Source organism: Microcaecilia unicolor, chromosome 1 (genome assembly GCF_901765095.1).
Source record: "Microcaecilia unicolor chromosome 1, aMicUni1.1, whole genome shotgun sequence".
Taxonomy (NCBI): Eukaryota; Metazoa; Chordata; class Amphibia; order Gymnophiona; family Siphonopidae; genus Microcaecilia; species Microcaecilia unicolor.
In genome coordinates, this window is record NC_044031.1 from 692927733 (window position 1) to 692951447 (window position 23715).

At 41.9% G+C, this 23715-nt stretch overlaps 1 protein-coding gene across 1 annotated transcript in view; it reads left to right on the forward strand.

Annotated features, from left to right (window-relative positions):
• RORA (RAR related orphan receptor A) overlaps positions 1–23715 on the forward strand; it is a 198044-nt gene that overhangs the window by 112400 nt on the left and 61929 nt on the right. The window contains exons 2-4 of the mRNA XM_030188437.1: positions 3602–3687; positions 18138–18279; positions 20880–21275. Of these exons, the coding sequence (XP_030044297.1) occupies positions 3602–3687; positions 18138–18279; positions 20880–21275 (624 nt within the window). The remainder of the gene's footprint in view (positions 1–3601; positions 3688–18137; positions 18280–20879; positions 21276–23715) is intronic.

Consider the following 23715-nt stretch of genomic DNA (forward strand, 5'->3'; position numbering starts at 1 on the left):
AATGCCGGCGCCAGCAGCCTGGTCTAACCCTGGTTAAGGTGGAGCCCATCCTTTCGGAATAGGCTCCCCCTTCCCCAGAATGTTGCCCAGTTCCTAACAAATCTAAAACCCTCCTCCCTGCACCATCGTCTCATCCACGCATTGAGACTCTGGAGCTCTGCCTGTCTCTTGGGCCCTACGCATGGAACAGGTAGCATTTCAGAAAATGCTACCCTAGAGGATCTTGATTTGAGCTTTCTAGCTAAGAGCCTAAATTTGGCTTCCAGAACCTCTCTCCCACATTTTCCTATGTCATTGGTACCCACATGTACCAAGACAACCGACTCCTCCCCAGCACTATCTAGAATCCTATCTAGGTGACGCGTGAGGTCCGCCACCTTCGCACCAGGCTGGCAAGTCACCAGGCGATCCTCACGTCCACCAGCCACCCAGCTATCTATATGCCTAATGATCAAATCACCAACTCAACAGCTGTCCTAACCTTTCCCTCCCGGGCAGCACTTGGAGACATATCCTCGGTGCGAGAGGATAGTACATCCCCTGGTGGGCAGGTCCTGGCTACAGGAGTACTTCCTACTTCACCAGGGTGAGGCTCTCCTTCTAGGAGACCTCCTTCCTCCAAGGTAGCACAAGGGCTACCAGACTGGAGGTGGGACTTCTCTACAACATCCCTGTTGATCTCCTCTATGTACCTCTCTGTCTCCCTCAGCTCCACCACTCTAGCCTCAAGAGAACGGACACGTTCTCTAAGAGCTAGGAGCTCTTTGCATCAGGCACACACATATGACATCTAGCATGAGGTTAGGAGAGTAGGCCAGTTGCATACGAGCGTATGTGTTTAAGCACAAGCACCTACACCAGCCATAGAGCTGGTGTAAATGCTCATGCCTAGATTGGACAGATGCATCTGTAACATATAGTAATGAAAAACATTATTTGGTCAAATATGAACAGGCATTGAGTTTTAACGTAACAAATAATAAAAGAAACAAAATTAAAATTAGAGATCAAGTGTTTATTTCCGTAGGATTCAGCAGAATTTACATATCTGAAAGCAACACCTAAACAAATAACAAATGAAATATCCGATGTAGATCGGAATTAGGAAGCTATTCAAAATTTGGCAGCAGGAGGGAGAGTGTGCACAGTAGAATCCTGGGTTATTCATATATGAATTTAAATCACTATTTGGCCAAATACGAACAATGTACTTGGATCACTATTCAGAGCCGAATTGGTTTGAATATGAATATTCAGTACAGCTCTAATACATACTTACAGAATAGTGCTTAGCCAGATAGTTGTTTATGTGTGTGTATGTGGCTACATATGTATGCAAATTGACTGAAATCACAGCATTTGTGTGTGTTTGTGTCATGTCCCCTACCTCAACGCAAGCGGCATCCTCGGGCTGCTCAGGGTCCCGTCGACACGCACACTTGACTGGCACTGCCTGAGCCATGTGTGTGTAGTTCTTCTCTGGGTTTGTTCAGAGAGCGGTGGTTGCAGGCTCCTTAATTGCTTTGCTTCCATGCACCTGTTTCTGCTCTCTCTCTGCCTAGCTTCCAGGCTCCTTGATTGCTTTGCTTCCACTCACCTGGGTCTGCTCTTCCTCTGCCTGGCTTCCCTTGCTTCTCTCCTATTGGTCTTCCGGTTCCTCCTTCTCCTGCTCTTGTTCTATGGCTGTGCCCCTTCTCCCTGCTGATGTCAGATGCCAGCACTTCATCAGCTGAGCTCTCCCTGGACTCCATGCTTCGGCTTCTACTTTGGTAGGTGTTTCTAACTCTGTAGTCTGCTTCTTATCTACTCGTCCCTCGTTGCTGACTTTGCCTGCATCTGGATTACCCATCCGCCTGCCTACTGCCTACTGACTTTTGCCTGCATCTGGATTACTCTCTTGCCTGCCGCCTGCCTACTGACTTTCACCTATGCCTGGATTACTCTCTTGCCTGCCGCCTGCCTACTGACTTTCGCCTATACCTGGATTACTCTCTTGCCTGCCTACTGACTTTCGCCTGTACCTGGATTACTCTCTGGCCTGCCTACTGACTTTTGCCTGTACCTGGATTACTCTCTTGCCTGCCGCCTGCCTACTGACTTGCCTGTACCCGGATTACTCTCTTGCCTGCTGCCTGCCTACTGACTACCGCTTGTACCTGGATTACTCTCTTGACGGGTTCCTGCCTGGCTGATACATTCATCACCCCGCTTCTAGCTCCATCCCATAAGTCCTGCAGGCCGCCCGCACCTAGGGGCTCAACCTCTGGGGAACGGCGGTCAGCGCAGGTGAAACCCGGGGTTGTCCAGCCGCCAAGCAGAACCTGGCCTGAGTACCGGGCTCAGCAGTGCTCTACTTGGTACAAGAACTCACAAGTCTGACAATTTGCTATCTAAATCTATGTGGCTCTCTATAGAATTACCTCAAAAGAGTCCAGTGTTCTCCAGAGTCAGTGTGTCAACTGAAGTTCGGTACTGCCTCACCCAAAACACTTTGCCAAGAGAGGGCAGAACTTATACAAATTACATTGGTCTATTGATAATATAGTATGTCATAGAGATCATACATGTCTGGCGTACATAGAGTAAATGACAACCACATAAGTGGGGAAACTGGATCCACTACAGAGGGGAACTTAGAGACAAGGGAGTAGAGTGATCAACAGGACACTTCAAGCACAACCAAGGAGACGAGAGATGGAGAAAATATTCTTTAATGGTGAAAAAGACTCAACACGGCTCTCTGTTCTTATGTACCTATTATTATTTGTTTTATTCTGACCCATAGACTCCTGAGGCAGGTGTTTTTCACAAAAACACGGAGCCGTGTCGAGTCTTTTTCACCATTCAAGAATATTTTCTCCATCTCTCATCTCCTTGGTTGCACTTGGAAGTGTCTTAGCGTACAACCTTGGCAACTGCCACTATGGCAAATGTAAGCCACATTGAGCCTGCAAATTGGTGGGAAAATGTGAGATACAAATGCTACAAAGAAATAAATAATACATAGGGTGCCAGGGCTTTTGGCTGTCTGTGTTTCCCTAGAACTACCCAGTCCAAGCAGAACTCTGAAAGATAAAGGGGCACAAAACCAGGCACATGTGGAGCCATTATCCCTCCCCAGCTCTCCCTCCATGCTGGGTTCAGCTAGTCACTGTGCCCCCCCGCCCCCCCTTGGAGTAGGACTTTCGGTCTGGTGGTAGTAATGAGATTTTTGCTCTGTTGAACATAGAACAAAAGATCTCCATTTCATTGCTGGGGGAACAAGTTTACAGAAGTTTGCTTCTCTCTTTTGGTTCTTGGGTCAGCAGCGCAGCATCCCTAGTTCAGCTTCTGCTTTGAAATGCTGATTCCAGCCTTCTTCAGGATTTTTAAACACCTTCTCAAATGACCCATTTTAATAACCCAGAAGCTATTATATAACGAGCAGTCATAATTTAGTCCAGGGCACGAGGGGGCCCCTCGCAGTTCAACAATTAATAGTTAATGTGCTGTAATGTTTAGCAGGTTATTAGTTTTCACTGTGCAAATGCTGATCAGGGAGCACTTTCTATAAGGTGTTTAAAGGAAGATGTAATTAACAGGCTTTGTGCTTCTGTTTCAGCTCAAATTGAAATTATTCCATGCAAGATCTGTGGAGACAAATCATCGGGAATCCATTATGGTGTCATTACATGTGAAGGCTGCAAGGTAAGCTTTAATTTGCCTTTCAGGGTTTAAAATGCCCACTGTCTGCCTTCCATCCTATTTTGTTACTCTGTTTCCCCTGGATTTTTAACCTTTCATAGCTTGGTGAAATAGTTCTACCTTGACAGACTCATCCAGCAACAGACTATCCCACTTCATATTAAAATTCCATAGAATTTGAGATTGGATAGCTATTAAAGAGAATAGAGACAAAATCAATTTTCCCAGCAAACATTCCCAAAGTACCAATTTTCAACTTTTCAACACCATCATACTTGCAAGTGTATTCATATTCACACTAAAATATTTTTTTAGTAAGGGGATCCTCAGGTATCACAGTGCAAGTGCTATCAATGATCAGTTTCTTGATGTAGCACTGCATACACCTTATTGGTTCCTCATTTTTTATTAAATATTTTATATCAAAAATTCAAAAGGGAATAGAGGGGCATGTGAAGGAACTGCAGAGTCCCCTAGACAAAAACAGTAGCCTAACATCCTGGTATTTTATGCAACGCTTAAGACCCTTGGGCCAAACCGAAAATGGATTTAATGTAAGAGTCCTCTAGAGTCCTCTGAGGAAGACTGCAAGTGAAATGTGTGTCAGGCAAGAATTGCATGGAAACGTCGCCATATACCGTAACTTGAGAAGAGCAACACCTATCTCAAAGCATTGGACAGAATTATTTTAAATAATGCAGACTAAAGTATTCTGTGTGTACGCAGTTGTCTGGAAGAAGGCTAGATCTGGTTCTGCTGGGCCTCAGGTGTATTTCTCACTGCTGTTCTGTGCTTTTCAGGTTGCTCCAACTGGCAGTCAGCACAGGAGCCTGGTAGCAAGGCTGAGATTCTAGGTGCTGTCTAACTCATTTCAATTGAATATCTTGTTAGAATTAGACAGAGCAGCCAATAAACTGCAAATTAAAAAGCAGTTGTAAAAGCGTACCGCCTTGGGGAGAGATTTTACAGGCATTAACTTCTATTCCTAGCTCCTTCTTTCAGGGCTCGGCAGGTAACTGAGTAGCATATAAATGTCAGCAGATCAGATACTAGTCAGACCACCTAACTGTGCAAGTGGCAAAAGGAGTAAAATTAGCTGAGGTGTTCTACACGTGCTACAACAAAAACGATGGGAGACCTACATTCTGCTCATTGAAAATGTTGCTGTGAGCAGGAACTGTGGGAGATGCACCTGCCAAAAAAACGAGTACGAATTCAGATTTTCCTGCAAATTAAATTATGGCTCTTCTTTAACAAATTTTTCCAATAAAGTCCCAGGCTGCACCCTGTAAATCTAAATAGACTCGTAGGGACATTTTGAAGGCTCGTCAATCATGAGCAGACAGAAATAAGAGAGGCAGGACTGAACCAAACACATTTAAGAGGGATCATCTGCTCCAAAGGGTTTAAAAATTATATAAGTCAAATATTGAGAAACAAAGGCTGGATTGATGACTGGATTGTTCAGTGGTAGTGAAGGGACCTTGGTTCGATCTTGGGCGCAGTTTTTTCACACCTCAGGTTAGTGCTAGGTGGGAGAGAGGGAGGTCATGGTCATTGGGCAATGGTGGCACCTGATGGCTGGATTTAGGGCCCATGACTTCAGGATTTCTAGAAAGAGTCCAGGTGCATGGACCCCAATGGAGGACTGTGGCGACAATGGGGGTGAGTTGGTTAGGGTTAGGTTAATACTGTGTGGTGTCCCCTGCAGACTGCAAACTTGTGTTTACTTTTGCAGACTTCTGAAAGCAACATCTTTGCATTGTTTCTTATGCTGGGTATATTGAAATACACAATGAATCAAAGCTAATATTTCAGACTTAGGTTTTCCTTTCCATTTTCCTTTCCTTCCTTGAAGCTTATGTGATGTCATGTGGGACTTGCGGGTTCCTTAGTGCCTTTTGATCCTGAAGCAAGAAGACTGATAAGGGAACTCTCCACAACCTTTGTATGAAAGCAGTGGATATTTTCTGTACTCTTTAGAGAAGGTTTTCATGAGTCCTAGAAAATGAAGCAAGAATTTCAGACCAGGATTGTGGACCTGAAATAGCTCCATGGTTTCATTGAAGACTCTTTAGATTTTGGAGTAGCTGGCCCAGTCTCTGTACAGTTACTGAATTATGCAGAATACAGCAAAACTCGATGAGGTCTAAGGCAACTTTCCTCCTGAATAATCCTGGCTTCAGAGAATAGTTTTCAAACAACTTTGGCTCTGCTAGCTAACTCAACATAAAAAATAGCATGCTTTTCTGATTTTACGTCACTTTGAAAGGAGGAAAAGACCTCAGATGCTCGGCTTATCATTTTAAAGTATTCAACAAAACTGCTGTACGAACTTCATTACTCTGAAAAACCTCCTCTCGATTAATTTTTATTTTGTATTTATTTTATCAGTTTTCTTGTTAATTGTTTTCTTAGGTTGCTTCAAGCCATATTAGAAACCTTTAGGACACTTATCTGAATTTTAAAGTTATTCGGTCTGGTTTGTTCAACAGAGCACCTCCGTTTCACAGCGTGCTTCTTCAGGAGACAAACCGCCAACTATTTAATCAGGATATTTTAAGATTACTCAGCTGCCCTGACTGAAAGTCAGAAGGCTTTTACCCCTATTTGTGTGTAATTTTCAGAACTGAACTTTCGCTTCATGTTACTTTACCCAGCACAGTTGAAAGTGTTTGTGGATGGCAGCTGGAAGTTCTGTACAAGAAGTGCAGGACTGGCTCAATTCCATGGAATGCCCGGCCGATTGAACTGAGCTTGCTCGCTGGCTACTTGCATGCTGTTCTGTTTTGAGTCCTGTGTTTGGTACACCACCACAGCTTTCCTTTGCCTTGCTTGTCTGGTTTTATGTCTTTGTTGTTTCAATTGGCTTTGTAGTGCTGAGTGTGCTTAGGGATGGATAACAGGGGATGTCTGCTGCATTGCTAATGTGATCAGCTTTCCTCTTTCAGGTTTTGCACTGAGGGAGGCAGGCTACCGTTACCAATAGAGTGTTTGTGGAGTTTGGGAAGGGGGTAGATATATGTGGTTTTGCCAGGCTTTGTATGTGGCAAGGCCTGAAAGCAATCCAGGGGTCATTGAGGATTTTCTGGTCTGGGCGGTTATGTCTCGATTATTGGGTACAGATCTTCAAGTTCTGAATAAGCCGCTACAGTCTAAAGAGGTTTAGCAGGTTATTTAAAAAATTGAAGCCTTACTCAGCTCCAGAGGCGGATGGATTCTCCAGCGAGTGTTATATACTTCTGCATCGTCGGGTCCTAGGCCCTTTTCTGGCCTATTAGCAATCAGTGATTGCTCAGGGTACTTTTCCACTACACAAAAATGTTGCCTTGATAACTTTATTCCCTAAACCGGGGGAACCCTGTGAGGATACTGATTCCTATCAGCCCATCTTTTTATTGAATGTCAATATTAAGCTTCTGGCGTGGATAATGACCACTTGCTTAGCTACCTTCTTGCCTGATTTAATTGACCCTACACAAGTGGGTTTTGTCTCAACTGGACAGTCTGTTCTTATTTATTTATTCATTCATTCATTCATTCATTATATCCCACATTATTCAAAAAAAAATTTTTTTTTGATTCATTGTAGCTTATGAGTAACAGTGTACATATATTAGAATGAGGTTTTTACATTAATGATTATATAGAGAAATGTTTTTTAAATAGATAAGTTTTTTTTAAAGCTTTTTGGAATAGAAGATAGGAGTTTATGCTTCTGATTTCTTTTGGAATAAGATTCCACCATTTGGATCCTAGATAATCAAATCCAACTGTATAAACAGATTTGTATGTTACATTTTTACAACTAGGTATATGTAATATTCTCTTGATGTTGGCTTTGCATTTCTAGTTGACAGGGTAATTAAGCTCATCATATAGTCAGGTGCCATTCCAAACAGAATTTTGAAAATGAATGTACATGTTTTGAATATAATTCGACCTGTGATTGGAAGCCAGTGTGATGCAGTAAGTAAAGGGGTGGCCTTGTTAAATTTTGATGCCCCATAATTGTGCTGCTGTTTTGTGCTGTCTGAAGCAGTTTTTAAGTATAAATTCTTTTCTTCCTACATAAATTGCATTGCAATAGTCCAGTTGTGAAAGTGTCAGTGTTTGAACTAGTAATTTGAATGAACTTGTTAAAGTAAGTTCTCTTTTTAATCTCCACATTGTCTTGAACATCTTAGCAATTCTTTTTTTTTAATTATTTTATTTATAAGTTTTAACAAATTATTACAAGAACACTTGTATCTTAACAATTCTTAACACATGATGGGTTCTTTTGGCCATGTCACACTGTCAGGCACATTGTTAGTGAGCCTTGATGTGTCTAAAGCCTTTAATCAGGTTCACTGGTCGCATCTTTTTCGGGTGCTTGATCAGGTGGGGCTCCAAGATGGTTTCTTGATGTGATACACATTGTATATACTACACCCCAAGCAATGGTGACCAAACCCCCTCCTTTTCTGTTTGTCGTGGGACCCGATAGGGTTGCCTCCCTCTCCCCTCTTTTGTTTGTACTTTCTTTAGAGCCTTTACTTTGGGTACTTAATTCCTCTCCTGCTATTTCTAGTCTAAGTCTTCATGGTCGCCAAATCAAAGCTTTTGTTTATGCAGACGATGTTTTGGTGGTGCTTACTTCTCTTCAGGAGTCTCTCACTGGATTGCTTGCTCTTTCTTTCTTTCTCTCTTTACTCTTTGGAAGCTTTACAGGATTTTCCCTTAACTACACTAAATCCAAGGTGCTTCTGCTTTCACAGGAGGTGCGGTGTCACTGGATGGGGGGGGGGGGGGGTCTTTCCTCTCTTGTGGGAAAATACTGCGCTGCGGTATCTGTGGGTCTTTTTGCTAGTGGACCTAACGACCCGTTTATAGTGTATTAATGTAGGGCCATTATTTGATGACATACAACATAGACTGCAGATTTGGAAGGCTTATCCTCTTTCTCTTTGGGGGTTTGTCCATCTCTTTAATATGCTTATTGCCCCCAAGTGGCTGTGCTTTTCAAATGTTGCCTCTGTATTTACCAGGTCGCGAGGGAAGGTAACTAGCGAAAATTCTTCAACACTGTCTGTGGGGTGGGTAAATGACCTCGCTTACCACTGGCCCAGAACCAAACGCCTAAAGCCCATGTTGGTACGGGAATGTTAAATATTCAGTATTTAACTGTGGCCAGCGGTATGCAACATATCAATGACTGGTTTAGGAACACAGAATATTTTTCTATCACTTCCCAGGAGACTAACTTAGTCCCAGGGACACACTTGAATCATATTCACACCTTGAGTAAATTGCCTCTTCCAACGTAACCCAATCCTCAGCTCCTCTAGGGCAGTTTGGAGATGGGTCTGTAGAAGGAATCAATTTTCAGCCTCCGTAACTCGTTATTTATCCCTCTGTAATAACCCCGCAGTTCCTCCAGGGAAGGTCTCAGTTGGGCATGCTTTGATCCCAGGAGCTCTGCAGTACTTTACCCACGGAGCAGCCATGCAACTTTGTGCTTGGAATTCATAAACTGAAGGAATCAGTGACTGGTGAGTCTGATGTCGGTGCCGGGCAAAATGGTAGAGACTATTATTAAGAACAAAATTACAGAGCATATTCAAAAGCATGGATTAATGAGACAAAGTCAACATGGATTTAATGAAAGGAAATGTTGCCTCACCAATCTACTACATTTCTTTGAAGGGGTGAACAAACGTGGATAAAGGGGAGCCGGTTGATATTGTGTATCTGGATTTTCAGAAGGCGTTTGACAAAGTACCTCATGAAAGACTCCAGAGGACATTGGAAAGTCATGGGATAGGAGGTGGTGTTCTATTGTGGATTAAAAACTGGTTAAAAGATAGAAAACAGAAAATAGGGTTAAATGGTCAGTATTCTCAATGGAGAAGGGTAGTAAGTGGGCTTCCCCAGGGCTCTGTGCTGGGACCGCTGCTTTTTAACATATTTATAAATGATCTAGAGATGGGAGTAACTAGTGAGGTAATTAAATTTGCTGATGACACAAAGTTATTCAAAGTCATTAAATCATGGGAGGATTGTGAAAAATTACAAGCGGACCTTACGAGACTGGGAGACTGGACGTCTAAATGGCAGATGACGTTTAATGTGAGCAAGTGAAAAGTGATGCATGTGGGAAAGAGGAACATGAATTATAGCTATATCATGCAAGGTTCCACGTTAGGAGTCACGGACCAAGAAAGGGATCTGGGTGTCGTCGTCGATGATACGTTGAAACCTTCTGCTCAGTGTGCTGCTGCGGCTAAGAAAGCAAATAGAATGTTAGGTATTATTAGGAAAGGAATGGAAAACAAAAATGAGGATGTTATAATGCCTTTGTATCGCTCCATGGTGCGACCACATCTCGAATATTGTGTTCAATTCTGGTCGCCGCATCTCAAAAAAGATATTGTGGAATTAGAAAAGGTGCAGAAAGGGCGACGAAAATGATAAAGGGGATGGGATGACTTCCCTATGAGGAAAGGCTAAAGCGGCTAGGTCTCTTCAGCTTGGAGAAAAGTCGGCTGAGGGGAGATATGATAGAGATCTATACAATAATGAGTGGAGTTGAACGGGTAGATGTGAAGCGTCTGTTCATGCTTTCCAAAAATACTAGGACTAGGGGGCATGCGATGAAGCTACAATGTAGTAAATTTAAAATGAATCGGAGAAAGGTTTTCTTCACTCAACGTGTAATTAAACTCTGGAATTCGTTGCCAGAGAATGTGGTAAAGGTGGTTAGCTTGCCGGAGTTTAAAAAAGGTTTGGACGGCTTCCTAAAGGAAAAGTCCATAGACCGTTATTAAATGGACTTGGGGAAAATCCACAATTTCTGAGATAAACAGTATAAAATGTTTTGTACATTTTGGGGATCTTTCCAGGTATTTGTGACCTGGATTGGCCACTGTTGGAAACAGGATGCTGGGTTCGATGGACCTTTGGTCTTTCCCAGTATGGCAATACTTATGTACTTATGTAACTTATGTTGCTGAGAGAGTTGCTTTACAAATTTGCTTTGCGGCTTCACATTTCTCCACATTGCACCTTTAAAACTACATTGGCAGACAGTAATACTTGCCTTAAATGTCAGAGTCATCTGGCCAAATTGGCCCATATGTTTTGGCAATGTCCTGTCAATGCCCACTTTTGGAGAATGGTGATCGCAGCTCTACAGACCTATTGGGATTGTACAGTTACTTATGGTCCTCTTTTGCTCTGTGGCAAATATGTTTATACAACTCCGGTACTGCCTGGATTTAAGCGCTTTCTCAGCAAGGCTGTCTTGTTTGGTCTAAATGCGATATTGATGAAATGGCTGGATTCTTCTCGCCCCACTCTTCAAGGCTGGTGCACTGTGCGTATTCATCAAACGAGGATGGAGAGACAAGGAATTTTTCCCTTGATAATGTTCCAGGGAGATTATTCCAAGCGACTTGGGAGGCCTTTTGGCAGACCTTGCTTTCTAGAGCTTGTAGTTTCCTGTTGGTATTATTACTCCTGTACCTTTAGGAGGAGCCATGTGGGGAGAGGGGTTGGTTGGGAGGTTGCGGTTTTTGGTTCACTAGTACCAACTGAGTTTCCTTACTATATATGATGGTTGTTTCTTGAATCTGGTTTCTTAATAAAAAGATTTTAACCATAAAACAGTAAGGGCTAGATAGAAGCCGCAGACATTTGCCCCCACTCAGGAGTAAGTGTAAGTATTTGTTTGTAAAGTACATGTGTGTTTTATAAACACATGTAAACCATGACTCCACCCCCAAAAACACCCATGCAAGGGTTTTGTAAAATTTTGTGATTTCTTGTCACCATAGGTAAGCCCTGGGTGACTTTATAAAAGCTCTTTTATATGTGCATAATGAGACCTTTCTCTATGCAAGAAAAAAGCAGTCAACAGTGTGCAGCTCCTTTGTGGCAAGAGCATGCCTGAAGGGGCATCAGCAGTTGACAACACAAGAAGGGTGCCATAATGCCCAGCTGGAAGTGAGGTCCGCCTACTTGGCGGATGCTATTTATCAAATGTTATGGTCCACAGTAAGTCTTGGCTGTCATGGCACGTCAGCAACTCTGGTTACGGCATTGGGCAGGGGATACTATTCATGACGTTATGGGTTACGACCTGTAGTAAATCTTTGGCTGCCACAGCACTTCAGCAGCAATGATTGCAGCATTGGGCAGTGGATGCAGCGTCAAAGTCAGATCTAGATAAACTGCCCTTTTGGGGCTATTGGCTACTTGGAGAAGATCTCAGTAACTTGGTGAAAAGAACAAGGGAAAACTAAGCCACAGCGGTTGCTGGAGGATAAGCCGAAAGCCTCTTGTCATCCATCTTCAGGGTGCGCTCAATCTTGAGACAGCAGAAGGTAGTGGCCTGGTTACCAGCAATTTGGTCAGAAATCTCACTAACAGGCATGCCAATGTTTCTTGCATGTGGACTGGAAGCCCTCCTCTCAGTCGGCTAGAGCACCCGATGCCTCCAGAGCTCCACAGCGATGTGAAGCTGGTCTATTCTCTTCATCTGGTGGGAAGACATCTTTAGGAGTTCCGGGAGGAGTGGGTCAAAATCACATCAGACCAGTGGTTGTGGATGTTCCTACAAGGTTGCAACTTGGAGTTCTCCCACCCGGTCATTCCTCTCTTGCAGTCTCCTTGTCGAAAGGGAACCAAGGCAGTCGAGGTTCAGGCCACCTTAGATTCCTTGCTGGCATGACACTCCAGGCCATTGTTCCAATTCTCCAGGCCAAACAGGGATTACTACTACTTATCACTTCTATAGCGCTACAAGGCATACACAGCACTGTACACCATACATGAAAAGACAGTCTCAAGAAGGAACGCACTTTTTGTCTGGTGGTGTGCCTCCGAGTGTCCTGCTTTTGCTTGGAGACACTAAGAGCAGTGATAGCCTTGGTTCAAGCAGGAGAATTTCTCACCTCGATCTCAAGGAGGCGTACTTGAATGTACCCATATGGCCGCCGCATCAGAGGTTTCTACGTTTTGTGGTGCTGGGCCATCACTTTCAGACCAGGGCTTATCCTTTGGTCCCGCCACAGCTCCAAGAACCTTTACCAAGGTTATTGTGATGGTAGCATCCTTCTTTCAGCACCAGAGTTCATCGGTATCTCGATGACTGGCTCATTCATGCATTGTCCTATTTGGACAGCGTGGTGGCAACGGATAAAGTTATCTGTCTTCTGTGGTTGTCGGGTTAGGTGGTTGGTTTTGAGAAGAGCACACTACATTGCAGATGCTGGAGTATCTGGGTGTTCTATTCGACACATGGAAGTGGAGGAATTTGAAACTGGTTCAACATCTGTCTTCTCAATCAAGACTATGTCCAGAATCTGGGGTCAGTGATAGCAGCGATGGAAGTGGTTCCATGGGCAAGGGCTCATATGCAGCTGTTACAAGAATCTCTTCTCAACTGCTGATCTCTGCTGTCACAGAACTATGACCTTCATCTTCCTTGGAAACTGGTTGTCAGATGGAATATGCAGTGGTGGTTGTCACCCAGGAATTTGATCATTGGAGCTCCCTTTCTGGTGTAACACAATGGGAAGTGGTGACAATAGATACCAGCAAGTCAGGTTGGGAAGCTCCATTACAAGTTTCATCAGGCACAGGGCACCTGGAGAGAGTAGAAGTCTGTGTTCGATAAATCGCTGTTCTGCAGAAGAGGAAAAAAGTGTTAGGATTAATCACTCTTTATCCCGTCTCATCATCTATAAAAGTGTTAGATATTACTAGATTTTAAGTTATCCTTTGAATCTCATGTAAACACACTCAAAGGGCTTTCTTTCTTATGCATAATCTCTAGGGAGTATGTTAATATTTTGATCAAGACCATTTTGGTTTGATAGTACATTAATTGATTCTGAGTATATTAGATTACTGCAATATTATATACCTGGGATCGCCTAAACAATTACTAAAGCAGTTGCAGTCAATACGGGTTATGGCACTCCATCTCATATACTCTTTGAAAATGTATGACACTGTATCTCAGTATTTTATATAAGAATCATTGGCTTCCAGTTTATGCCAGAGTTTTGTTTAAATTCTACTGTTTTATTTATAAAGTACTTTATGGTTTGGCCCCATTGTATTGGTTAACTCATTTTGTTTTTGTATTTTTCTTAAATCTAGTAGAACTACCCTTTTTTCCTAGCCTTCTCTAAAAGCCATGAAAAGAACTAGGTTAATAGATTAATATTTTTTCATACCAAGCAGTTGTTCTTAGTAAAGACTTTCAGATATTTTTGTTAATTATTTCAAATTATTCTCTGTTTCACAAACTTATTATTAAAACTTAGAAAATGTAACTAGTTTGTGTTTTGTTTTTAAAGAATGAAATGTGTATATTTGTAATCTGTAGTCTGTAATTCCTGGAAATGACTAGTGTCTTTTTACTGGAACCAAGTGGTATTAGCGGAATACAAGCCACTTTGTTACGTTATGTTGGAGCTCAGGGCAGTGCAGAATGCTTTAAGTGACTTTGCTCCCTTTCTGGCCGGGGCCCCAGTCTGAGTTTTTTTTTTTTTGACAATGCGGCGGTGGTGGCAGCTTATATCATTGAGCAAGGTGGGACCCGCAGTCATCCGATGGAGGTGGAGGTGGCCTGCTTCATGAGTTGGGCACAGAGAAATCTTCTCTGCTTCTCGGTGGCTCATATCAAGGAATGTGGAGGCGGACTTTTTCAACAGGCACTCCTTGGACCCAGGCAGGGCCACCGAGAGGGGAGGACAGGGGTGACAAAATACCCCTGGCCCGGGCCTCCGGTGGGGGCCCTGCACCGCCGCCGCAGTGCGGCCCGCCCTCCGTCGCTCCCTGGCATTGAATTTAAGCACCTCACCTTCGAAGGCGCAGCAGGCAGCGGCAGACCACTCCTTCCTTCCGTGTCCCACCCTCGCCTGACGTAACTTCCGCGAGGGCAGGACACAGAAGGAAGGAGTGGTCTGCCGCTGCTTGCTGCGCCTTCGAAGGTGAGGCGTTTAAGGTCAGTGCAGAAGGCCCGGGGGTGGAGAGAGGGCACGGTGGAGGGGGGGGGCCTGGCAACCTCGGGTGGGGCGGGCCCCGGGGGCAGCCTTGTCCCGGGCCTGGCCTAGTCTCTCGGCGGCCCTGGACCCAGGAGAATGATAACCAGTGCTTTTTTTGTGTCAGTACATGCGCCTTAGTAAAAGGGCCCCTTAACCCTCTGTTGCCCCAGGTGCAACAGTAGTAGAATGGACAGACCCAGTACCTGTAAAATGAAACTGTATACCGCTTAGGTCTAAGCGGTATATAATTACTGAAATGAATGAATGAATTTCCAAGTCTAGGCTTCTAATAATCTTATGTGCCCAGAGACTTGCTTTTGAAAATTTCATAGCAAATTTTGGATTTGTGTGCCAAAGCCAATGATTCCCAAACCTGTCCTGGGGAAACTAGACGGTCAGGTTTTCAGGATACCCACAATGAATATTCAGCTGTTTAGGGTTCTCCCAGGACAGGTTTGAGAACCACTACCCTAAGCTTTTGAAAATTTACCAAAGTGTGTTGCTACAAGATTTTTTAAAGAAATTAAAGATTAATGACCAATAATGAACACCAGTTTTCTTATGCATTTTAGATAATAAATATATAGGGGAAACAATCTCAGTACTAGTTAGTTTCAGATCTAAACCATCCCTTTCAATTTTGTGATTCTTGAAAGCATGTGGACCAAAGATTTCCTTGGAATAGTGCCAAACAATGCCCAAGCCAGCTCAAACATCCTTTTATTTTACAGTATTTTATTCATTTCAGTAAGACGGAAAATAATGCAAGTTACTGAGTATTATTTCTAGTTATTCAGACTTTGCAACATTCTAGTTTATGATTAAGTATTTTACATGGAAAGGTAGAAAAGAAGACTTTTTAACAAAGTTCTGAGCTTAAAAAAAAAAAACGTAGTCAGGGGAGAGGGACAGTTTTAATACGGAAAATCCAATAGAAAATTCCTAATTTTTAATTGCTGGGAATATTACGGAAGTTAATGATACGTATGAGCATCTGCGTCTTAACAATAAATCATGTTGTTATGAATAAGGCTGTCTTGTCACAAGCTTGTGTACAGCCATTCCATAACAGCTGCCGTAAGGAGGCATCCTGGCATCTGTCAGCTGTTTTCTTGTAATTAAACAGCCAATGAGCAGCTAATTAAGACATATGTGTATACAGAAGTGGAAGTGGGTATGTTAATGAAGTGTAGGAATCAATTCATTAAGAGAAAATTGTCAAAAGACCAAACAGCCACTCAGCATTTCAGCCTGGGCTTTTTCTGAAAGGGGAAAGTAGATGAAAGGGGAACCATGACATCAGCAGATCTCTCCTGTTTTATGCTGATGGAGGAGGGAGTTAAAAATGGCACAGCTGTAATGTTCAATCACTGAACTACAGATCTGTCAGAGCTAAGCACAGGATATCATGAAAAATGATCTTTTTGAAAGCTGCTTTCTGAAATCTTATCATTTTAGCTGCCATATGAACTGTTGCTGTTGCTTTTTCTTCCCCACACCAAACCCAGTTTTGGCAGCTTAACAAACTCCTCTGTAGTAGAATTATGCTAATAAACAGGAATGGGATTTATGCTACCAATGCAAAAATAAAATTTCCTATTTCTAATTTTCCTCCCTTATATTTAAGGAACCAAAGTGCTACCAGAACCAGTTCACTGAAAGCCAATTATTTAAATGCCAGAGAACTAAAGTTAATTAAGAATTTTTGCATGCATGTGAATGAGCACCAAAACTGTGACCAAAGCACACTTCTTAGTCCAGCACTGGTTTTCAATTAATTGTATAGATATGCCTTGTTACTCCAACAAATGTAAAATTTACTTTGAGTAAAAGAGCCATGACACTGAGGCTGGTGGCTTTTTCTTTTCTTTTTTTTTTTGTGGTGGGGGAGGGGAAGAAATTGGGAGATGAGGGTATGCTGGTTCTATTCAGTCGCCTGTGGAATCCTGGTGCCCCCCTCACTTTGTTTTTACCTTTTAACATTCTGTGGACCGTACCACAGATTGGGATCAGTGGAATTTGTTAAATCATTGCCTTAACTAAAAGTGGTGTCACGAGTAAAGTAATGAAAAATTAACATTTGTTCAGAAATGTAGGAGGTAATTTCATAATATCCTCAAAAAACATGAAACATGCAGTTTGCTAACAAAATGGCTAACACAGACTACGGGGAGCTACAAACATCTCAAACTTTAAATAAACAAAACCTCAAAACTCAGAAAGCATTGATCTGACCAAGTGTGTGTTTTCCCAAAGAAATTCCCAAATATTATCATTGGCCTCAATAAAGCATCAAACTCCAGAAAAAAGAGAGCAGCCAATAAACTCCCCAAAATGGAGAAAAATATCCATGACAGGGCACCTGGGTGAAATGTCCAAAAAGGCACCAATTTTATGCCTCTGTGCCTTTTATAAGAACTATTCCTAGCAGCACACAAATTTACTCTGTTCCGAAAGAAGTGTAAATATGTGCACGTACTTTGTGGGGGTAATTCTGCTGCCTAGTTTTACACAGCATGAATGCATGGAAATGTCCTCTTATAGAATACTATAAAGGAAATGTTTGCACCATGATTTGATGGCACCTACTTTGCCAGTGGGCATGCACATGGGCAGAGTGTGGACAGAGTGTGAGCAGTACACAGATTCACAAATTATAGAATGCTATAATTTCACACATACAAGCTAACATCTAGGCACATGCATTGGTATAAGTGGCTGCGCCTTAATGTATGTGTGCTTTTGTACATTTGTACATTTGCAATAGTAATCGGGGGGGAGGGGTGAAAGAGTAGATGCTTATAGTCGGCTTAAAATGAGTGCTATAACCAGTTCCTATAGTGGGCACCCTGTTATAGTTACCTTCTACGTGGGCACTTGCATATTTTATATAAAATGTGCATACATTGCAACTCTGCCCTGAGAACACTTTGTAAGTTAGCACCATTTTGAGCTACGCCTACTTTTCATGCATGTATACTTGTTGCTCTTGTAAGAGCTAATTTCTGTGTGCTTAATTCTTTCTAAGCAGAAACTGCTTTTTAAGATTACCCTGTACTCTTCAATAATCATGTTAATTCTAATAGACCATTATACTTGACATGACATTGTCTTTGAGAATATTTTGTGTTTACAGTTATTTTCAAGTTAGTGTAATTATTACATTTAATTTCTGAAGTTCATAGTCTGTTCTATGTAATATAAATTGGTCGTGAACAGAATTGCTAAATTTATAAATGTGTTCTGATTCAGTGGAATTTCAAAGTCAAAATTCTTCCATTCATTATGAAGGTGATCAATACAAATATGAAACAGCAACATCCTTATCTTATTCCTTGATTTGTGATTTACAGAGAAGATTCATGTAGTGTTGACACGATGATGGTTAATTTGTATTTCCAATTTACATCACAGGGCTTTTTTAGGAGGAGTCAGCAAAGTAACGCGGCTTATTCATGTCCTCGTCAGAAGAACTGCTTGATTGATCGGACTAGTAGGAACCGTTGTCAGCATTGTCGATTACAGAAATGTCTCGCTGTGGGGATGTCTAGAGATGGTGAGCGTCTTGACTTTTTCACTGTTAGCCTTATGTTATAAAACTGCATAAGGAATCAGCATTAGATTTTTAATGCAGCTTCTTCTTTTCTTTTCTTTTTTTTTGTTTACTTTCATGAAAATGGAACTCCTCCCATATGAGGAAAGGCTGAAGAGGTTATGCCTCTTCAGCTTGGAAAAGAGACTGCTGAGGAGGGAATATGATTGAGGTCTACAAAATCAGTCATACTTGCCTGGTCCTAGGGAAACCTTTGAAAATAATGGCTCTTGACACCAACAGAGTGTCTGATTCACAATATTCTGGCATAGAGTTAAACCCAATATGAAGATCACCAATTATTCTTTAATGCAGTCAGTTGAGGAAGAAAAGGTTCAAAGAAGGGCAACCAAAATGATAAAGTGGGTGGAGCTCCTCTCATATGAGGAAAGGCTAAAGAGGTTACTTCAACTTGGAAAAGAGACAGCTGAGGAGGGATATATGATAGAGGTCTACAAAATTCTGAGTGATGTAGAATGGGTAAAAGTGAATAGATTTTTTAACTCTTCAAAAAATACAAAGTCTAGGGGACATTCAATGAAGTTGCATGGGAATACTTTAAAAACGAATAGGAGGAAATATTTTTTCACGTGGTTAATAGTTAAGCTCTGGAACTCATTGCCAGAGGATGTGGTTAGCATGCCTACATGTAAAAAAGGTTTGGACAAGTTCACGGAGGAAAAACCCATAGTCTAACATAGACTTGGGGAAGCCACTGCTTGTCCTGGGATTGGTAGCATGGATTGTTCCTACTATTTCGGTTTCTGCTACATAGTTGTAACCTGGATTGGCCACTGTTGGAAACAGGATACTGGGCTAGATGGACCATTAGTCTGACCCAGTATGGCTATTCTTTTGTTCTTAAGTTATGTTCTATGAAAGAAAACAAACACTATTGAGATGTATTGGAGTTAGCCTGCTGCTATAGGTCTGAGTCTGTTCTTTATCCAGCCCCTCAAACAGGCAGGAAGGGCTAGAGAAATTGGCCACAGGCTGGTTGGTCAAGTGTAAATGCTATATTGTGGTAAGAACACAATGAATTACAGGGGGGTTGGAAGCACAAGCAGCAGGATTACAAGTAAAAGCGTGGAGTGCATTCTTATTTTCTGACTGAACATGCTGTTTCTCTCAGGTACAGACAGGATTGGGAGGAGCAAGCCAATAAGGGAAACCTACGAGTCACTGGGAACAGGGAACATGTGCACATAAAGGGCCAATCATAGAGAACTAAAAACTACTGGAACATGTAGTCCATAGCATAACAGTGCTTAATATGCACAGCCAATATATTCTGTTTCTTTTTTAATTGGGGGAAGAACAGTGGCAGTGAGAATAGGAGATTCCTACCCTTTCCAGTACCAGGAAACTAAGTATTATAGGCCATTGGTGGAAGGTTTGGGGTTCTCTGGTTGAGGGCCTCCTTATACTGAGGGCCAGGACCAGGGGTGTCCAGGCCAGGTGTGCCCTGAGACTTTTTGGCTCCCTAACGTATCCAGAGGTCCCCAACTTGGAGATCCATAGCTGATATTTTAATCTCCCTGTGACTTCTAGAGGTGAAATAAAGTTTCACTGCTAATCAGGAAATGAGTGCAGTTTGTATTGGAAGTAATTCTATATGTAGTTTTTTTAGCATGCATTTACATACTAATAGCACTAGCAGGTTCAATCCTGTTTTGATACTTTCAAATTGGAAGTAATTGTAATGCGTGCAAAATCAGCACTAAAGCAGAAATAAACCACTGTGCAGCACAGTTAATCACATTGGGGCTTGTGTTTGGTAAAATTAAAATGATTCCATTTGAATGTGAGCCATTAACAAATATAGTTACTGTGGTTTTAATGTAAAATCAATGTATATCATTGGCAAAATTCCTGCTTTAGCAATATATAAACATATTCTTAATGTTTTTGTAATACGTGGAATCTTACTAAAATGAGAACTGCCTTTTGCTTTGATGATTTTATGCATCTATCCATTCTTCCCCCTACCTTTAATTTACCCCATCAGTAGACAGGTGTATTACAGGTCACTGTTTTCACCTTTGCCCTATTGACTTTTTTTAAACAGCATTTATTAACTTGGTTACGCTGAAATAGGACTTCAATTATTTTGCCACTCCAAGAATGTGTAGCAGTGTATTGTGGATTTATGATAGATGGTGGTAAACTGGGTAGACCAAGTCAGAGAATGTATTCTCTTCATTAAAATATTATGCCTATTTGTAGGCTCAAGCAGTATATCAAATGCATTGCATAAATAAATCTATTAAAAACTAAAAGAGACACGTAAACTCCCAGGGTAAAATGTTCTGTTCAGAGCTTTGATGCATCTGGGTGGAAATCGCTGTTTTAATATCAGTTGTAATTTCATGAACACGATGTCCAGGATTAAAGGAAGACTGTATATCACAGAATAAAATATCCATCTTATTTTTGAAATTGCTAATCAGTGATGGTAAAAGACTTTAAAGCCTGTTTTTCATATTGCATGTCGCCATCGCATATGGCAGATGCTTGATGGTTCCCAAAATCTTGGTGTATAAAATGCAACTCTGTGCTTTCAGCTGTAAAATTTGGTCGAATGTCAAAAAAGCAGAGGGACAGCTTGTATGCGGAGGTCCAGAAGCACCGGATGCAACAACAACAGCGAGATCACCCACAGCAGCCTGGGGAGGCAGAGCCATTGACGCCAACGTACAGTATTACCAACAATGGGCTAACGGAGCTTCCTGATGATCTCAGTAATTACATTGATGGGCATACATCTGAAGGTAGCAAAGCAGACTCTGCAGTGAGCAGCTTCTACTTAGACATACAGCCTTCTCCTGATCAGTCGGGTCTTGATATTAATGGCATCAAACCAGAACCGATATGTGACTACACACCAGCATCAAGCTTCTTCCCTTATTGTTCTTTGAGAAATGGGGAGACCTCTCCAACGGTATCCATTGCAGAACTAGGTAATTCAAGAAAAAAAAAAAAGCTCATAATTGTTTAAGCGTGTTCATTTGATGGGAAAACCTATTAAACATGACATATTGTGCCTTTTCTTAAATAAAGACACTGGCAATTATAGAAATAAGGTTATACAGGTTTTATACATTGATAGGGTAGCACACATAGTCATCCTGAAGTAAATTGAATTTTTTTTTTTTACTGGAAAACTTCAAATGGATCTCTTCTTTTTTTTTTTCTAAAGATCCTCCCATATACAACTTTATGTATATAGGTTGTGCTAAATTTTCAGCCCGGTGATGTCACAGCCACATAGCAGATGACTTCAGATAAAGACCTGTATGGTCCATCCAGTCTGCCCAACAAGATAAACTTGCTACATAAGTTATGATTTGATACTTCATATGTACACCTGATCTTGATTTGTCCTTGACATTTTCAGGCGTAGACCATAGAAGTCTGCCTGGTATGGTCCTTGTTCTAAAACTTCAGAAGTTGTCATCGAAGCCCCTGAAAGCTCCACTCCAACCCATCCAAATCTATTCAGCTATGATCAGGGCACAGACCATAGAAGTCTACCCAGCATTGGCTTTGCTTCTCAATTATCAGTGTTGCTACCTAATCTCCACTAAGCTGCTTTGGATCCTTTTCTTCTGAACAGGATTCCTTTGTGTTTATCCCACACTTTTTTTAAATTACTGTTTTCATCACCACCACCTCCCACGGGAGGGCATTCCAGGTATCTACCACCCTCTCGGTGAAAAAATGATTCCTGGCATTATTCCTGAGTCAACTCCCCTTCAACCTCAATTCATGTCCTCTAGTTCTACCACCTCCCCTTCTCTGGAAAAAGTTTGTTTGTAGATTAATACCTTTCAAATATTTTAAATGTCTGTATGATATCACCCCTGTTTCTCCTTTCCTCCAGGGTATACATGTTCAGATAATCAAGTCTTTCCTCGTACATCTTGTTACACAAATCCCATACCAGTTTCATCGTTTTTCTTTGAACTGCTTCAAATCTTTTTATATCATTAACAAGATAGGCCTCTAAAGCTGAACACAATACTCCAAGTGGGGCCTCACCAACGACTTGTACACGGGCATCAACACCTCCTTTCTTCTACTGGTTATATCCCTCTCTATGCAGCCTAGCATCCTTCTGGCCGCAGCCATTCCTTGTCGCATTGTTTCCTGACCTTGAGATCCTCGGACACCATCACCCCAAGGTCCCTTTCCTGAGCTGAGCTTACAAATTTCTCCCCTCCTATCTGGTACATCTGTTTTGTATTTCTGCACCCCAAGTGCATCACTCTGCATTTCTTGGCATTAAAGTTTTACCTACTCATATTAATAGAAACCTGTATAACCATACATATGTTTTTTAGTCTTTTAGACTCAATCTTATATCAATGTGTTTGTATTTTATTTTAATTTTAATATTAATTTTAGTGCTCAGATAAGTGCATTACACCAATCCTGGACAAGGATTCATCTCCTTCATGTTGCACTTCTGCACCATCATCACACTGACTCCAGCCTCCCTGCCTATTAGTTTTCAGTCTACTATGAATTATTTCTTAATCTCAAAGATTCTACAGTTATATTGATGAAAATGCCTGCTTATCTGAAGGCTGTGCATTCAGTATGGTCTGTTCTATCCAGCAAAGTTCTTATTAAGAGGGATCCAGCCCGTCAAACAATCCCTTTGTGTCCGTGTGTTCAAAATACTGATCGAATTCCAGTTTATTCTGTTAATCCTTATTTCTCCACATTAACAGTAGTTCCCACATAAGTAATAGTTCCCAATATGGTGTCCATGTTTCGCCCAGTAAGGTGTCTTCAGGAAAACTTAACTGAGATGCGCTCACACTCCTCTCTGTCGGTACTGTAGAAAAACGCAGATGCATGCGCACAATCTGTCAGCAGTCCATTCCACCCATCCATCACTCTTTCTGTGAAAGAGTATTTTATAAGGTTTTTTTTTTGTTACATTTGTACCCCGCGCTTTCCCACTCATGGCAGGCTCAATGCGGCTTACATGGGGTAATGGAGGGTTAAGTGACTTGCCCAGAGTCACAAGGAGCTGCCTGTGCCTGAAGTGGCATTTGAAAATGGCTCACCTCCTGTACATTAACACCACCAAGGTATTTAAATGTATCTATCATATCCTCTCTCTCCCACCTCTCTTCCAGCGTATGCATGTTGAGGTTCATGAGCCCATCTCTATATGTTTTATGATAGAGACGCTTACCAATTTAGTAGCTGCCATCTGGACCGACTCCATCCTGCTTATATCTTTTTGTAGGTGGGGTCTCCAGAATTGCACACAGTACTCTAAATGGGGCCTCACCAGAGACTTTTATACAAAGGCATTATCACCTCTTTTTTTCCTGTTGGTCATTCCTTTCCTTATGCACCCGAGCATCCTTCTGGCTTTGACCA